The 18,957-nt window shown below is 34.0% G+C and overlaps 1 protein-coding gene across 1 annotated transcript in view; it reads right to left on the minus strand.

Annotated features, from left to right (window-relative positions):
• Positions 1 to 789: 789 nt before the first annotated feature.
• OTOGL (otogelin like) overlaps positions 790 to 18,957 on the minus strand; it is a gene marked incomplete at its 5' end in the record, with an annotated part of 101,595 nt that continues 83,427 nt past the window's right edge. The window contains 11 exons of the mRNA XM_081957107.1: positions 790 to 2,008; positions 3,841 to 3,920; positions 5,305 to 5,376; positions 8,204 to 8,249; positions 9,978 to 10,097; positions 10,985 to 11,089; positions 12,703 to 12,881; positions 13,548 to 13,611; positions 14,681 to 14,721; positions 14,828 to 14,932; positions 16,142 to 16,243. Coding sequence (XP_081813233.1) covers positions 1,808 to 2,008; positions 3,841 to 3,920; positions 5,305 to 5,376; positions 8,204 to 8,249; positions 9,978 to 10,097; positions 10,985 to 11,089; positions 12,703 to 12,881; positions 13,548 to 13,611; positions 14,681 to 14,721; positions 14,828 to 14,932; positions 16,142 to 16,243 — 1,115 coding nt within the window. The 3' untranslated portion in view covers positions 790 to 1,807. The remainder of the gene's footprint in view (positions 2,009 to 3,840; positions 3,921 to 5,304; positions 5,377 to 8,203; positions 8,250 to 9,977; positions 10,098 to 10,984; positions 11,090 to 12,702; positions 12,882 to 13,547; positions 13,612 to 14,680; positions 14,722 to 14,827; positions 14,933 to 16,141; positions 16,244 to 18,957) is intronic.

The following is an 18,957-nucleotide window of genomic DNA, read 5'->3' on the forward strand; positions in this document are numbered from 1 at the left end:
AGGGTGGTTATTGGGGAGTTAAAATACACCTCTGACATACATTCACTAGTCATCTAGTGACAACATCTCTAAGCAAAAATGAATTTTGTTTGTAACTCTCAGTTCTGCATGAATCAATGCAATAAGGCAGCTTTACATGATCAGCAGAAAAGCCTCTTTTACAGGCTGAGTAAACATCTTTGTTTGGAACAGCATATTTCATTTTAATTAAATGGATACTCCCCTAAATGAAAATATTCTCATTTCATACAGTTTCTAGTACATGTATACATAATTGATGACAAAATAAAGTGAGATACCAACTACATTTTAACGCAAATGTAATTCTAATAAAATTTTATTTAGGAGGGCCATTTTTAACAGAAAAGCAGATGAAGGAAATGAATTACCTTTCCTGCACATACGTTTAAATTACCTTCCATTTTCCTGGAGAAATGATTTGTTAAAAGGCTGCATAAAATAAGACTTTCTAAAGGGTTTTTCTTGAATATACATTTTACCTTCCTAATAAAAGTCTGAGTTATTAAAAGTTTCCTGTGGCAACAATATACTGTAATACTCAATTCTTTTTTAAAATATTTATTTATATACAGTATTTTATGTAGTAAAAATATTGTAACACATGCTGAAGATATACTAGAAATACCATGAACGATTGCACAAAATATAAATGTATAGTTAGCCTTCTACCTCCACATGTCTCCCCCCCCCCCAAATGCAGCTTTTTCATGCATTTTCCTCTTCAGGGGTGCATATAGCATTTCAAATTATGTTTTAATTGAGGCAAAGTATAGAAACTGTCATTTACTTTTGCATAAATTCTTGTAAATATAAAATAATGTAAAAATGGTTTATAAGAAACCATTTTAATACATGGAGTCATAGTAATAAAAAGTAGTAATAATAGTAATAAAAAGTAAGCTAGAAAAGATTAGAACCAGAAAAATAAGAGATACCACTATGTTATGGATTTCAAAATTTTAATAAAATATCACAAATATTACAATGAAGAATAGGATTACTCCTGAGGAATAATCAGCGATGCCAGTGGAAGTTCTAATAAACTGCAAAGTTTTGATATAACCCCAGAACAAGGCATGTGTTAGATAGTTAATGTTGGCTAATTACATAAATGACATGAGAGTGTATAGCACTTGCAATGTCTGGCATGAATAACATCTGGAAGAGTAAAGAGATCACACCCACAACCAAATTTAGATTAGTTAATGCCATGATTTTTTCTGATTGCTACTTATGGCTGTGAAACTTGGCAGATAGGAGAAGGGTGGACGCCTTTGAACTATGGTGCTGGAGGCAACTATTACACATACCATGGACTGCAAAAATAACAAAGAAGTCCTAATCTGAAGCTCACTTAAAATATCACTTGAAGCCAAGATCTCCAAACAGAGGGCGTCATGCGGAGCTGACTCACTCGAAAAGTCAATCATGCTGGGAGTGATCGGTGGAAAAATGAAAAGGGGCCATACTAGTATCTGTTGGCTAGACACTATAAAGAGTGACACTGGGACGACCATGGCAGATCTGCAGGAGGCGATGCAAAACAGAGGAACATGGAGAGTGCTGATCTATAGAGTGGCCAAGGTTCAGACACGACTGGCTGCTGCTGCTGAATTACATACATACTTTACATGTCTGAGTACATTACTGTAAAGTGAATTAAGTGTCAAAAATTATGCTCCTTTTTTACTTACTGTAAGCATATATAAATTGAGAAAATATTTATATATATAAATTTGATCATAAGAAAGAACAAAAACTTGGTTTGCACGTAATCACAACATTTTTAATTCCACTGGCACGAACAGTCTTTTGGTTCCTGCATGACATACAGAATTTCGGTGCCGTTTCCAGAGCAGTAAAGTGGCACAGTTCGATTCTGAACTCCATTTTCACGGCAGCATTTGCAGAACCTTAAATGGCTATCGACGTTGACATTAAAAATCGTAGCAGAGGGGCACTTTCCATCACACGAAGCCACCCTTATCTGTTGGAGACAGGAAAGTGAAGGATGTCATTGATAGTTTCAAATTTTATCATTCAATTTTATTGACAACCTCAGTCATTAAATCTATTTTAAAAGTTTGGAAATTCAGTATCCTGCTCAATTTCTTGTGTGTTCAGGTCTCATGCAATAGTCCCATGGTCTATTCACTATCAGCAGCTTATTTCCTCTGCTATTTTCCTTTTTGATACTTTGCCATTTAATTCTTGAAACAAGGACATCTGTACACTACTATGTAATACTTGCAAATATTACTTTAATATACATATCAGTGGGCTGCCTAAATACATTCATGCCTGACATGGAAGGATAGAAAAAATATTAATACATTACAGGAATCTCTAGTTCAAGGCAGCAAGCTTAAGATTCCTGCATAAACATATTCATGGACATGTTAGATGAGGTGAAATGCCAACACAAATACTTATTCTTGCACATGCATATATCCCTCTACATGAGAAATTGTGTCCCTCTTGGTTCTATTGGACCTCTTAGTGGTATCCAGTACAGTGGTGGGATATGACGGGAGCATACCAGTGCCTACTGGGAGCACCAGGTACCATTTTGGTACGGTGCTCTGGAGGGCCCACCTGCCCGTCCGCTCTCCTTACTGCTATTTGAGCTGATCGGGGCATTTGTGCACATGCACACAGCCTGTACGATGCTCTGCCAAGCAGCTGGAGCATTGCAGGCAGTGGGTATGCATGTGCGTGCTGCGCATGTGCACATGGTGGGCGCCTCGCCCCATTGCACCCTACCAGTTGCAACGGGTTCCGAACCTACCACTGATCCAGTAACATCTACCATTAAACCATTCAGGGATATCCACAAGGGTTTGAAGTAGAGAGGATACTATTAATAGTGATTATGCTTCTACTTGAGTAGGTGGTTCTAGGCTATGGTGCTGGGAGCAGAAGAATTTGAGCCCATGGAACCCCTAAACAGAGATTTCCAAGGGCCAGACTTCTTCCTTTGCTATTTAACATTTCGAATAAAGCTATGGAAGATATCACTGACTGATCTAGTGTAATATTGATAACATGTTGATGATTCATGGTTTCTGCATCACCATCCAAGAGATACTGTAAGGATCCTGGAGAGGAGTTGTGAATAGGGCAAAATAAACTCAGATTAAATCCTATAGCATTTCTCTGGTGGGATCACATTGCCCTGAATGACCATGTATGGTTACAACCATACATGGACCAGGAGGCCATAGTGATGGCAGGTCATGCCTTGATCCCCAATAGGCTGAACTACTGGGACAACATATAGCCCTGCCTTTGGAGATCACTTAGAAATTACACAACAACTTTATTTTTGGCAGGACAAGTCCCCTCAATATTAATTAAACTCAATTCTTGCTTGGGTTATCAGTAGGCTTTGGTGTCCATGTTATAGAACTGGCCATTGCCTAATTAGGAGAGGCAATTCTATTCTGCACTAGTCATCTGGTTTGAGATGTCTCTGAACTGATGAAGTCAGCATTTCAATAATGTTAGGGGAAAAGCAATTAAACTGTGAATTCTTTTTATGAGTAGGAGGATATTACGAGGGAGAGAGGTTTTCCAGATGTCAAAACAGTAATAGGATTTGCATGTATATTTACCACAGTAATCACAAGCCTGTTTTAGCAGCTGATATATTCTAAGGCGAGAAAGTGACTAGAGACAAAAGCAAACCACTTCTGAAAAACCTTGCCAACAAACGGCAGGAACTTGTCCAGGCAGTCTCCAAAAATCAAACGGTTGAATGGAAGGGAAAAAAAACTTCCTATATATGAAGTAGCCCCCAAGTTAGGCATTTATACTTACAGGACTTTGGCTTACGCAGTCTTCTTTTCTTACAGTAGTTCTGACCATTATTTTCTGGCAAATTCTTTCATCTCTTTTACCTGACAAAGCATAAAGTATGAAGACAATAATCAAGACATATTTTACTACATCATTAGTTTAAGAGTACTTAGGTGTGTCATCATCTGAACATGCACCAAGGTGTCTAATCCTCCACCCATAATCAGTTTGTGGAGCTTTGTTTTGTTTGCAATACCAGAACATCTCATAGCTGTTTATGCACATTCATATATACTTCTTTCTTATTCTCTTCCTAATGGAACATCTAGACATGAAGGCTGTACAGCAATTGGATTTAAAATAGGTTGAACAAGCATGTTCAATAAGTGTGAAGAAGGTTACAAACAAATCAAAATGTGCATGAAAGTTAAGAGTACGGAATGCTTAGTATTGACAGTACTATCATGATCTCATTTTTCTGGTCCCCTTGAGCAGCTAATTTAGAGTTTCTATCAGATCTCTGGATTGACTGGAGGATTTCCAAGAGGAGCTCAACAAAGGAGCAGTCCTTTTTGAGTGACACAGCACACCTGGCTATCCAAGAAACTACTCTTAAGTAAGAGCATAGCTGACATTGCCATTTAATTTTAGAATGGGAAGAAAGTATCCGCAGAAAATACCCTGAAATCTGAATTACACTGCATCCAGAAATTATAGCAGGCATAACTGCAAAGGCAAAATGCTTTCCAGTTTCATTACGCAGGCAACATAACATAACATTCAAATTTGCCTATTTTCCTATTTTTTCAGTTCAATTTCAGTTCAGCTGTGATATTATTACAAATATAATTAATAGTCTTCATTGTTATAATTCATCACTCAGAGTAAAATAACCCCATCACACTGTAGAAAATTAAGAAGGGCATTCTGATTTTCAAACTCCATTTCTAGAAAGATTAGATTGGTTTACTTGATACAGCTTTTAGACTATTCTGCTGTTACTAATATTGCTATTCACTTTAGGTAGATTTCCCTGATGTATTGTAATGTATCTATTCTATCAGTATTAGTTAAGATTTGCTTTTAATTTTTATATTGTTTTATGAATTGATTGTAAACTACTTTGAACATTGGAAAACAATGCAAGCAATAGAGGGAAAACAACAGCAGAAATTTAAAATCCCAATAAAAGTCACAAAATGGATGTTGTCCACATCATTAATTTTACTAGAAATATATTTTTGCCCCTTTTCTGACCATGTTCAATGCTTATATTTCAAGAATTATATCCACAGAATTGTTTACAAAATCAGATTCATGAACTGCATCTTTAGGTAGTGCTAGTTTTACTATGGAACAATATTTTTTTATAATTATAGAGTCAATCAACACTTCTCTGAATTACAACCTAATGTAATATACCTATGTATATCAACATTTTTTTAAAAAAAGAAAATAAAATACATTTATTAAAAATAGTAATACCTGGTTCACAATTAATACTATCAGTAGAGACTACAGGGATAATGGCAAAGGGTAATACACCCCGTCCAGAACCTGGCAGAATTATTGGGAATATAAGTTTCTTGTAATACGCAAAAACATTTTTACATAAACAGTATTTCATTAATTCTTACACTGCCAACTGCTAATAATTTTTATGAAAGCTGTTCTTTTTTAAAAAAAGAAACAAGTATTCTTATTTTTCTAAATTAACTATATCCCTATGTTTTAATATCCATGTGGATAATAAGACCCTTACATTTTACATGTGAAAAAAGAAACCTGGAACATGATTTGGCAAGGTAAGAATTAAACATTTGAACTCACTCAGCATGCATATAATCATTCAAATAAAGATTATTCATTACCATTAAAACCCAAAGGATTTTAAGCTGTACTTGTAGCTCAGTTATACTCCTTAACCATTAAAAGCACATGCTTTTAGTTTGTTCTAAAAAACCTCTATTAGTATATAAAACAGCATTTAATATTGATTTTTTAAAAAGCTAGTTCAGCAAACAGTTCTGAAGATAACTACTAAACCAATTGTTTTGGTTAAACATTGTTTTAGAGAACAGTAAAGACAAGTTGTTCTACCCATTGATGGCTGGCTTTTACATGATTTACGTCATTTATATAAAATATTGATGGGGAGAGAGAAATTTATGTTATTTATGAGATGTTAATCTTCAAATATCAATTTAGTGACATAATTGCCAAAAATTTCCTTGTCATTTTACTACTCACAAAAGTAACTTTTTTAGGTAAAGGAATTTCTATATTTAAGTCATGATGTGAAGAAAGAGATACTTTGAAATTATTAAGAAAATATATGTATGTGTGTTGTAGGTTCCAGAATATTCTGAGTAGAAATCTGATCAGGAAGCATTCTTCTGGAAAATTGGAGAGACACACAGCGTTTGCTTCTCCCTGATACTATACCACTGGCCAGTACCATTTAATGCAGGGGTGTCCAAACTTGAGAACTTTAAGACTTGTGGACTTCAACTCCCAGTCTTAAAGTTCCCAAGTTTGGACACCCCTGATTTAATGGCAATGCAGAGTACAAGACAACATTTAGCAAAATATGAAAGAAGATAAAGGAATTGCTGGTGGTAAGAAGTTTCCTTGGTGAGTTATTTTTTTCTACAATTGTTTCATCAGACCAGTGTGGTACGGTAGTTAAAGTGTTAGACTGGCACCCAGGAGACCAGTTTCCTATCCTTTCTTGTACGCTGGATAAATTTCTGTCTGTTCTATTGTATGAAAATGGAGCTAAAAGAGGTGTTAGACACACTGCCATCAACTTCTGAACAGAAGGCAGGAGATCTAAGAAATAACGGTATTATTTTATGGGCATCTATTGTAAATAAATACTAGAAGAAAAAAATCACTACTTGTAAAAGCAATACTACAGTAGCAGTGAGTTTGACAACATATTACAGATCTTATTGAACACCTAAAGCAGTGTTTCTTCACCTTAGCAATTAAGATGTATGGATTTCCACTCCCAGAGTTCCCTAGTCAGTATGAGTGGTTGGGGAATTCTGGGAGTTGAAATCCACACATCTTAAAGTTGCTAAAGTTGAAAAACACTGCTTTAGATGTTGGGTAAGATCTGTAGTATGTGGATATGAATTTATGGAAAGCAGAGCCTCTTTGTACAGCCTTTTTAAATCCAGAGACAGGTATTCTAGAAGGTATTAGAAGGTACCAGATACTGATTGAGAAGATCACACCCTAATTTGTTGAGCTGCAACATGAAGGATTTCCCAAAGAATAAACGTAAAAGATACAAAGTAGACTTGCTTGAGAAAAACATTTTTGAGAGTACTAGCAATTATCAAAATACATCTGTCTTTTTTTTTTTCCTTTGGTGCTTCTTATTCAGGTGCATTTGATCCTGGTTTCTTTGTTGGATTTTCAAGTAAGGCTAGGAGAAGGAAACTGTTTTTCTGGCAATATTTGTATTATGAATAAAAGAAACTCGTTACAGAATGTTCATTCTAGTTCAAATAGAAAATTCCAGCTTTAGCTGGAATCCAAAGAACCATCCTGGGTTGGATGGATTTTTACTCCCTCTAATAAAATATCCAAATTCCACCATTTTGAAAAGTAATCATACTTACATTTAAGTTCTCATTTAAACTGAGACTTTGAGAAGTAACATTATCAGAAAATAAACCTTGATCTATATTTTTGGAGTGGAATATTTGTCACAATCCTGAATGAGAAAATTTAAGGTCTTTTAGAGCTGGCCAATATGTTTTACAGTGAAGTTACTGAAACTACAGTGTTAAAAAAATATTAATACATTTTCACATTTAATGTTTTTATGTAATGCCTCAAAAGTGCAATTATCCCTTTTTATATAAGGATTTTATATAATTTCCTCATGTAACCTTATGGTTGTACTTAACATATTTCTATAGAACATAGGTCAGTAACCACAAGCATTTGATATTTTTTTCACGTTGACTGACCTAAATAAAATATTCATATTTTCCCATTTTCTTATAATCTTTGTTAACCTTATAATTAACAAACTAGAGAAAAATCCTATTAATAAATTGGATAATCTTGTTTTCTAAAGGTATTCAAAACAGTTTTTAGCTATATCTATATTATTTGGGGGAAACTGGTTATATACCCCCAAAAAAGAAAAGGTTAAAACACAAATTTTAATATCACCGTGTTAGCAGCCATATCAAGCCAGGCTTGTCAATTACTTTTGTTAAGGACTGGACACATATGACATGATTCAGAGTCAGCATGCTGTTTTCTTTTCATATGTCTCCTTAAAGAGGTTAAGAACGCACACAGCTGTCCAAACCAAAAGCCATACCAACAACCAGCACACAATACAGCTGTCTTCACTTACAGGTCTTGCAGCAGCCATTGTGATAGGTCTGCACAAAGCCTCCATTCTAGGAAGATTAAAAAGGAATATTTCAAAAAAGTCTGTACTCAAAGAAACGTATTGAGGCATATGAATACTGCAATGCATATAAACTTAACTTAACTTTATTCAATTTCTAGACCGCCCCCCTCTCAAACGAAACAAAAAGAAAAGGCCAGATATCTAATCCAATCTACAAATATTTAACTATTTTAATTAAGGGAACATTTTACAGGAAGGGACAATCCTCTGTGAACCTTTTAGTTCTTTTAAGATATAATTTGTGAACGGGAGACCTCCACAGGAATTGCAGAGTTCTAGCTGTATGCTACTTTTTTAGCAAGGTGTTAAGAAGAAAAATGCTGCACAAGACAGTTTTCTTAACACCAGGCTGAAAAAAAATAGCATACAACTCTGCAATTCCTGTGGAAGTTTTCCATTCCAGAATTAAATCTTAAAAGAACTGAAAGATTCATAGTGGATTGTCCCTTCATTTAAACGGAAGTAAAACTTTATAAATGTCATTGTCTCCTGATATATTGAAAAGTAATTATGCAGCCAAAAATCCTGGAGAAAAAGTAAAAAAAATAAAATAATGGCTGCCATTATACATAACAACCTAATTTGAAGTCTTTCAGATACAATAGTCCTCGATTTACAACAGTTCGTTTAGTGTCTGTTCAAAATTACAGTGACACTGCAAAAAGTGACCTATGAACATTTTTCACAGTTACGATCTTTCCAGAATCCCCCTCAGCATGTGATCAAAATTCAGATACTTGACAATTGGTTCATATTTATGAATTTTGCTGTGTCCCAAGGAATATCTTCCATGACCTTCTGACAAGCAAAATCAATGGGGAAGTTAGATTCACTTAACAACCAGGTTATGAGCTTACCAAGTGCAATGATTGATTTAACAACTGAAGCAAGAAAGGTGCAAGAAATGGGGCAAAATTTACTTAACAAATGTCTCCCTCAACAACACACATTTTGAGCTTAATTGTATGTCAAGGACTATCTCCTTGTACTGCCTCCACAAATTGATTTAGAACTCATTAAAACCAGAGATGGGTTGCAAATCCCAGCACTACCAGTTCACTCACGTATGCACACAATGCTTCTCTGCATGTGCAGAAGCATCCAGGCGGATGGACAGAACCTTCTGTCACCGCCACTACTGGTTTGCTTGATCCAGGCCAAACCGGGAGCAACCCACCTCTGATTAAAACTATGTAACATAGGCTTAAGGTGATTCTTCTCCACTACAAATTTACTTTTCAAGAAGAATTGGCAGCACTTTTTCAGTAAATCAGAACAAATCAAAACCATACAAAAATTGAATCAATTGACTATAAGGTAATTTTGGATTGGTTTTGTATGAAACATTTATTGATTTTGATTTGGTGGATTAGATTTGCATTTTAATTTTGTGTAGGTGTTTGGGGAAATATATGTCAGAATCAAAGACTAGACAGTATATGTTGCTAAAATGATTATGAATAAGGTAAGACAGAATCAAGTTTAATCCTTGTAACTCTCGAATATATATGCCTTTGGAGGGAATATGGGCTAATGGGGGAGAATATTAGATTTCAAATTAGATTACCTGCATGCAAGTATAATTTAGAGGAAAAAATTAAGACAGTAAAAGCAGTTTTTTATATTTTTATAATATTAAACAAACCTTGATATTTAGTCCCCAATAAATTAAACATACATAAATAAGGAATATTTTTATGCATAAAGTACAAACCTTTACACATTCAGTCTCATTAAAGGGTGGGCAAAACACACTGGAGCCAAGCACCACTGTCTCCACACCAATCTTTGCACATTCATATTTAGTGCAGTTTGAGTCCCATGTGCTTCCTTCCTATTAAAAGAAAGAGACGGAGTGGGGAAAAGGAAGGAAATGGAAAAGTGGCTACAATGTAGCAAAAATAATGATTGAATCATATATTAAGACAACTTTCCAATCCTTAATGGCTTCAGGTATGCTGCAGTTGATCACAGCTGGATAGTACTGTAATTTTAGTTTAATGAATACTAAATTCTGTTGAACAATCAGTGTTTTCTGAGAACATCATAACAATGGGTTAATGCAGTAGTAGAAGCCAGTTTGGTATAGTGACTATGTACCAGGCTAGAAACCAGGTGGCCGTCAGTTCAATCCTGCCTTAGGCCCAAAGCCAGCTGTGTAACTTTGGGCGGATCACTTTCTCTCAGCCCTAGAAAAGAGACAATGGCAAACCACTTCTAAAAATTCTTGTCAAGAAAACTGCAGGGACTTGTCAGCAAATATCCAAGCATCAATCAAGATTGAACAGAAGAAGAAAAAAGGAGTAATGATAATCTGTTTTTCATAGGAAGCATAGAAGGGCAACTTCAGTAGAAAACAACAGTTCTTTATTGCTTAACACCAGAAAGAGAACTCACATGTAATTTAGTTTGCTGTGCTAAACAGAAAGTCTGATTGAGTATGGATGACAGACAGATGCAGGTAACTTTGGTTAAATGTCTGCTCATATGTAAATCAAACTTCAACAGAATTCATTTACTAATATCAAGTTAATACCAGAATTCCTGATGTCGTTATACTTAGCTCATTTAGCTAATCATATTCAGTATGTAATTATGATCCCCAATCAAGATAAGTTTGAATCAAGAGGAATCATATGAGAAAATTGTAGAATTTAGTACATGACTTAATTAGAATCCTTATTCATTATTGTTCTCTGAACCATTTTTCAACTCACTTACTTCATAAATCTCAAGAGTTCCATTGTCAGTATAAAAAGGACATGAGACATTTATGCAGGAACCACAACAAGAATGTTGACCATCAGATGGGCTGTGTACTTGATGCTGTTAAAAAGAAATAATGTCCATGTGGATTGTATCATATATATAAGGCAATTAAATGCTATAATTATATTTAGCTGCTATATGCAGTATGTATCAATATGTTTTCTTTGGCAACTATATCTATCTCTTTCCCGTTGATGAGATATAAGCTTAGGTTTGACAATGCCAATCAACAAGTTAGTTTTAGTAGCATTTTTCCTTTAAAGTAATTTAGGTAACAGTCTTATACCAATTAAAAATTAGCCTTGTACATAGCAGGTGTACACAACATAGTTTGATCTCAGAGTTTGAATATAGCAATAGCACTTAGACTTATATACCGCTTTACAGTGCTTTACAGCCCTCTCTAAGGAGTTTACAGAGTCAGCATACTGCCCCCCAACAATCTGGGTCCTCATTTTACCCAGCTCAGAAGGATGGAAGGCTGAGTCAACCTTGAACCTGGTGAGATTTGAACTGACAAATTGCAGGCAGCCAGCAGGCAGCAGAAGTAGCCTGCAGTACTGCACTCTAACCACTGTGCCACTGTGGCTTGTGAATATATTGTGAATGTTATTCTTAAGTGGAGGCAACAGAACAAGGGTAGAAATTCCATGCGATAATAGCTATATCTAAAAAAAATACAATTAAGTACATTTAATAGTATTGTTTCCTTAATAAGATTCCCTTTTTATCGTATTTATTAGCAAAGAGATAACATAATTGGCTAATGTTGATTTTTAAAAAAGAAAAGTGACATGTTATGTGAGAGAGTAATTTTTTAAAAAATAAAAAGGTTGTGCTATAAAGCTATAAAAAGGTATCGCTTGAGTTAACATTGATGAGTTAAGTTTATATTCTTGATCAGATATAATGTGTTTACACTTGGACTATGCTTTGCAAAATGCCTGTGGAGATCAAGATGAATAAAGTTAGCTGAGTCTCAAGGAAGCTACTTTATTTCAGTCTTCAGTGACGAAGTAGAATATTTTTTTCCATGCATTCACAGTCCCAAAATACCATAAAAAGAGATAAGGGGCTGCTTTAAAATGTCAGGCAATGAGTCATGTCCCCACCACACAAAAGCCAAAATCATAATTATAAAAGGAGACTAGGAAAATATGACATGTAGCAGGACCATCGATTAGGAAGCTCTGGGACTATAATGTAAAATAAATAAATTGCCTGTTTCTTTTCTGGAAAAATAACGGGATCACTGCATAGACAGACACATAACTCGTATATTTCATCAGCATCTGTTCTAAAATATCTATTGGATACAAATTAATTACAAAGTTCTCCATTCTTGGGAAATAGATTTTATTTTAACTACTGACATTTGCTTTAGCCACTGACTTTTCTATTCCAAAGCCTATTCCTGCCATATGTATTATGGAAACACTTCGTTGGCTCTGTTTTGTTTTGTTTTATTTTATTTATTTTGATGTGGAGAGATTCCACTGGAATAAGAAAATCGTTGAATCCAACTCCTTATTTTAAATTTCCCTAAATAATAAATACATTTATTTTGAACACAGGTTAAGATATTCCTCACCATTTTAAATACTGTAGATTTTAAATGATGTAATATCAATTATGTCCAGAAATGACTTTGTCTACATATTTTTACTTACGGCTTCACATTTTTGGGAACAATTAAGTACTGCCAGATTCATAGTGTGAAATCCAGTGTTAGGGTCTTTTTCTTGTAAACACTTTGCCGTATAACAAAGTTCTCCATCCAAATATTGAATCAATGTCTGACCTGGGTTCAGTACAGTGACTTCTTGGAATATACAGACATTTTCTTTTTCTAGGGAGAGAAGGAAGGAAGGAAGGAAGGAAGGAAGGAAGGAAGGAAGGAAGGAAGGAAGGAAGGAAGGAAATAGAATGTGCAGAACAAAAGTACTATTTAGTATCAATTTTTTTCACATACAGTGAGAAATGTTTGGTGATCAACTATGATTTATTTGCAAAATTCAATGGTTGATGCTTAGAGCTTAGTATTAGTGTGACCTTGGCTAGTATTACATATTATATGTATTTTATTCTTTTCCTTGCATACTGCCCTGATACTTTATGATAAATGGGAATTTAATAATATTTAATGCATAGCTAAGGTCTTAATGGAATATAAATAACGTAATATACAGTATTTAGCAATCTACTACACTTGATCTTAGCCAAAAGGCCGAGAAGCGATAGCAATCTATGTATTATCATTCCCTTAATAAATTTAACACTACTGAAGAACAGAAAGCAGAATGCTAGTTCAGGTGAATATTTCTGTTCTAACAGAATCTCTCCCTTTTTTATTTTAAACTAGAAGACTACTGAAAATTGTAAGCACATGAAATGTATAGAGCTTGTCTTAATAACGATGTTACTGAAAATGAAATATTTAAAAAGTTATTTAAAAAATGCTCATAGGTGTGCATGCATATGCACATGCACAATACATATACACATATGTACATACCACAAATGTAATGTGAACATCCACATGTCGTAGAAGCATTAACACTTATTTTCTGAACTTCACCCTATGAAATATTTCAATGGTACATTTGTTCAATTGCACACATACATGTACTTTCGTTTGTAAGAAAGTGAACAACTACATAAAAATTACCAAATGCATTTTAGCAGCAAAATATTGTTGCAGATTTGAATGCAAGTTTGGAGGAACCATTAGGCCACATGCCCATATTAAGAGCACTAGGTCCATTTCCTCCTAACAATTGTTACAATTGTTTTTTCTACAAAACTCAAACTACATTGATATTTACCAGAAATGAGTCAAATGGGAGCTGCTGTTGCTTTTCAATCTTGTTACAGCTGCATATTCAGGGAAGGCAACTAAACATGTGTAATTGCAGGGAGTCCACAAAAATGTAATTAAAAATGGCAATCATGAGTGTGTGATCAAATATCTGACCATTTTTGTGTGTGTGTCACAACTGTATAGCTGTTTAAAAGACCAATTGGTTGATTGATCAATGCTGTGAATGTATTTTGTAGGTGTTAGGTTGCCCCAAGGCATTGTATAGGGTTAGGGTTAGGGTTCTATAGCATAATATACCACACACTATTGTCTGTCTGTCTGTCTGTCTGTCTGTCTGTCTGTCTGTCTGTCTGTCTGTCTGTCTGTCTGTCTGTCTGTCTGTCTGTCTGTCTATCTATCTATCTATCTATCTATCTATCTATCTAATTTACTGTCTATGTATGTGTCATTATTCATTTATGGCCCATATTTCTGTCACTTTCTACACTCAGTCTCAGCCTTCTTTACAGGCATTCTCATTTTAACATTGCTTTGACATGGATTGGTTACAGAACGATTTCTGAAAGCTTATTTTACAAGTGTCAGTGGTTACCAACATTCTGCTACCTATATCTATCATTAGCTTTGATTTTATCAGAATTCACTGCACAGTATATCTCAGTTCTGACAAGATATTTTCGTTTCATACAATGATATACCGTAATTTTATTCATTTTACATAATTTGCAAACTTATAATTGCTGTCATTGTAGGATAGAGTAGCATAGAAACATTTAAAATGGGGAAAAAGGAATTCCAAAAGTATTATAAAAGCAAACATTTCTTACCAACTTACAGCTTGGTCCTGTACCATTCTCACAATCACATTCTGGAGAAAATAAGAGAGGAGGGATCACTATGACCATATCAATAGGAATAGAAGTTGCATTTCATTCATTTATATAATTAGGGGGGGAGAAGCAAATTATAGATACCGCAATTCCAGTCTGGGCAACACTGTCCAGGAACTCTTTTTTTAATCAGTTTCATATCACCAGAGCAATTCAGAAAAGGTGAAGGACACAGATTCTGTTCACATACTAGAGAAAGAGAAATTATGTCTTTAAAAGATTGTTGCCACAATATCACTAGAAAAAAATAAACACTTTTCTCTATTATTAATTATTATTTCTACTATTCTACTATTTATATTATATTATTATTGCTACCTGCCATCTTAATTTAATGGTTTGAAAATGAATAATCATTTTAGGTTCAAGTAACAATAATTTTGAGGTTTCAATAACCGAACACATTTCATATCACAAACTGTTTTAGATAAAGGAGTTAATCTTATTCATAATGGCTCAAATCTGTTAATTATAAAGTGTAGAAAATAGTTGCTTGCAAAACAAAATCCCAAAGCATCACACCAAGTAAATACATGTAAATATATAACTCTTCATCACTGTTTTGGTATCAGATATTTCCCATTGAATGGCAAAGATAGACACCAGGTAAAGTCTAGATGTTTAGATATTAGCATTAAATTTAAAAAAATCTAAAGTAAAACTGCAAATATGTGCAGCTGGCTGTTGTTTTTGTTCTTTCTGCCATTGGCAACCCTTGAGATAAGGAGCAATTCATTTAGATCAGGGGTGTCCAAACTTGGGAACTTTAAGTGACATAATTGCCAAAAATTTCCTTGTCATTTTACTACTCACAAAAGTAACTTTTTTAGGTAAAGGAATTTCTATATTTAAGTCATGATGTGAAGAAAGAGATACTTTGAAATTATTAAGAAAATATATGTATGTGTGTTGTCAGTTCCAGAATATTCTGAGTAGAAATCTGATCAGGAAGCATTCTTCTGGAAAATTGGAGAGACACACAGCGTTTGCAGGTTCCTTCTTCTCCCTGATACTATATCACTGGCCAGTACCATTTAATGCAGGGGTGTCCAAACTTGGGAACTTTAAGACTTGTGGCTGGCTGGGGAATTCTGGGAGTTGAAGTCCACAAGTCTTCAAGTTCCCAAGTTTGGACACCCCTGATTTAGATTATACATGCTTAGATTTTGAATAGCTGTACATAGCTACATATTTTTGCCTGATTATTTTCCTGAATTTTTAGAATAGCAATTATCTTAGCAATAATATAATAATTGATTCTACCTTCATGGCAGCTGCATTATAAAAATACTGTATTTATTACAAGGATAAGTATAAATTTATGTCAGAATACAAAGAAAAATCCCAATAAAACAAATAGTAATCTTTCCAAGATATGTAATCCAACACAAAACTTACCACAGTGATAATGAGGACAACAGTAATGTGCAGTACTAAGATCTACTGCAAGAAGTTCTTCTTCATTGCATTCTGGAATAGGTTCAATGCAAGATTCACAGACTTCAAGAGAAACATAAATATAGTGTAATATATATATTGTAATGTAATATATACAGATATATTCATACACACACACACACACAAACACACACATACACATACACACATATGTTTGTATGTATGTATGTATGTATGTATGTATGCATGCATGTATGTATGTATGTAGGAATGTATATGCAGGTCTTGGCATATTCGGGTCTTTTCCCATGTAAGATTGAGAGTATCTTGGCGACGTTTCGACGAGGTCCCACTCACCATCTTCAGGCTGGTGCCATCGGCTTCGTGCTTGTGCAAGCAAAGCATGATCGGAGCTGCTGTCTTTCTATAAATATTGGTGGGGGTGTGTGGAGTGCTGACTTTGTTGCTGTAAGCGGGTTGGTTGGCTGTGTTGTTACATCTTGATTAGTTGATGGAGTTGATGTATGCAGATTAGTTGGCTGTTTCGTAACATTCTGTGTGGCTGAGGTACTAGCTATGTGCCCATTAGTCTTTTGTGTTGTAACAACCTGGGTAATGGGCTGTGTGATGATAACACATGGCCAGACTGCAAACGCGGAGCCAAACCAAAGCCCGGGATGTTACATCACAGCCATCTGCTCAGGACATTACATCACAGAACTCAGGAGGTTACAACACAAAGGCTCAGGATGTTACAACGCAACCAACCTCCCAGGATGTTGCAGCACAGGATTCAGGATATCACTACACTAGAGATCAGGATGTCATCACACAGCCTAGGTTGTTACAACACAAAAGACTAATGGGCACACAGCTAGTACCTCAGTCACACAGGATGTTACGAAATAGCCAACTAATCTGCATATAGCAACTACATCAACTAATCAAGATGTAACAACACAGCCAGCCAACCCTCTTACAGCAACAAAGCCAGCACTCCACACACACACCCCACCAATATTTATAGAAAGACAGCAGCTCCGATCATGCTTTGCTTGCACAAGCACGAAGCCGAAGGCACCAGCCTGAAGATGGCGAGTGGGACCTCGTCAAAACGTCACCAAGATACTCTCAATCTTACACGGGAAAAGACCCGAATACGCCAAGACCTGCATACCTGTACCCGTGAAAATCTACGAAAACATATATATATATATATATATATATATATATATATATATATATATATATATATATATATATATATATATATATATATATATATATATATATATATATATATATATATATATATATATATATATATATATATATATATATATATATATATATATATATATAATCTCCACATATATAGTTATGGGTCAGTTTTATATTTATATTTATATGCTGGCATATTCAAGAGAAATTGTAACCATGTTTTGAATCATGGAATATTTAATAGCTTGCAAAAATTAAAGAAGAATGAATGAATGAATGAATGAATGAATGAATGAATGAATAAATAAATAAATAAATAAATAAATAAATAAATAAATAATAGCCAAAATAAGCATGTATGTCAAGCCATGCCAAGAAAAATCTTTTTAAAATTCAAGCAACGGCCTCCAACTTTGCATTACAACTTCTAATATTAAACAGATGTTCTAGGCATTAAGTGCTAGAAATTAAATGGAATTAAATCAGATGCATTTATTCAACTCGCTGACCTGAGAAAACATGTGAAAACCTCACATGACTCCTGGGAAAATAATGTCCTGTTTTACAGTATAAATATGATGGTATTATAATATGTAAGTAGGAGGCACAGGGAGCACATGCTATATGTAGTTAGGTGTCATATAATATACCAGGGCTTATATATATATATATATATATATATATATATATATATATATATATATATATATATATATATATATATATATATATATATATATATATATATATATATATATATATATATATATATATATATATATATATATATATATATATATATATATATATATATATATATATATATATATATATATATATATATATATATATATATATATATATATATATATATACACATACATACATATATATTACTGGTGGTTTATTGATATATATGACCTCATTCAAGCTTGAAAACTAAAAAGATTGAGCCCAGTTATTGCTTCTTGTGAAAAATAAAGAAATACCAGAAATATAGGAAGATAAATGTTGGGTGGGTGGGTGGGTGGGATGGATGGATGGATGGATGGATGGATGGATGGATGGATGGAAAGGGTAACTATTTTTGTAGTTCATAGGTATGTTTTGAAAAAAGCTAGCGCTGAATTCAACTTAAATGGGAATTTATAACATTTCACAGAAGTTAATTTATAGTCAAATTATGTATGCACAGTATGTATGTATGTATTTTACTTATATGCCACTAAAGCAATACACAGTGGGATATAGATCACAAGAATACCCGTAACAGTTAAATTACATTATACCAACCAATATAAGAAAACATTATAATAATGATAATGATAAATAAAGCTTCTCAAAGCCAAATAACATAATATTAACAATTTAATATATTTAAGTAATTCTTAATAAAATTAATTAATGTTACACAGAATAGCTCATTTTAATTCTAAGTATAATATTAAGCATATAATGAGTCCTTGTAGGTTTTCCTCCCCTTATTAAATGTCATTGTGAAGGAGGGAGAACAATACATATAGAGACTATAACATTAACAATTAACTCTCATCCCCTTCCTTGCTGCAATCAAAAACAAGTTATGCATAGGTACT

This window comes from Natrix helvetica, assembly GCF_964273705.1.
Source record: "Natrix helvetica genome assembly, chromosome: 6".
Lineage (NCBI taxonomy): Eukaryota > Metazoa > Chordata > Lepidosauria > Squamata > Natricidae > Natrix > Natrix helvetica.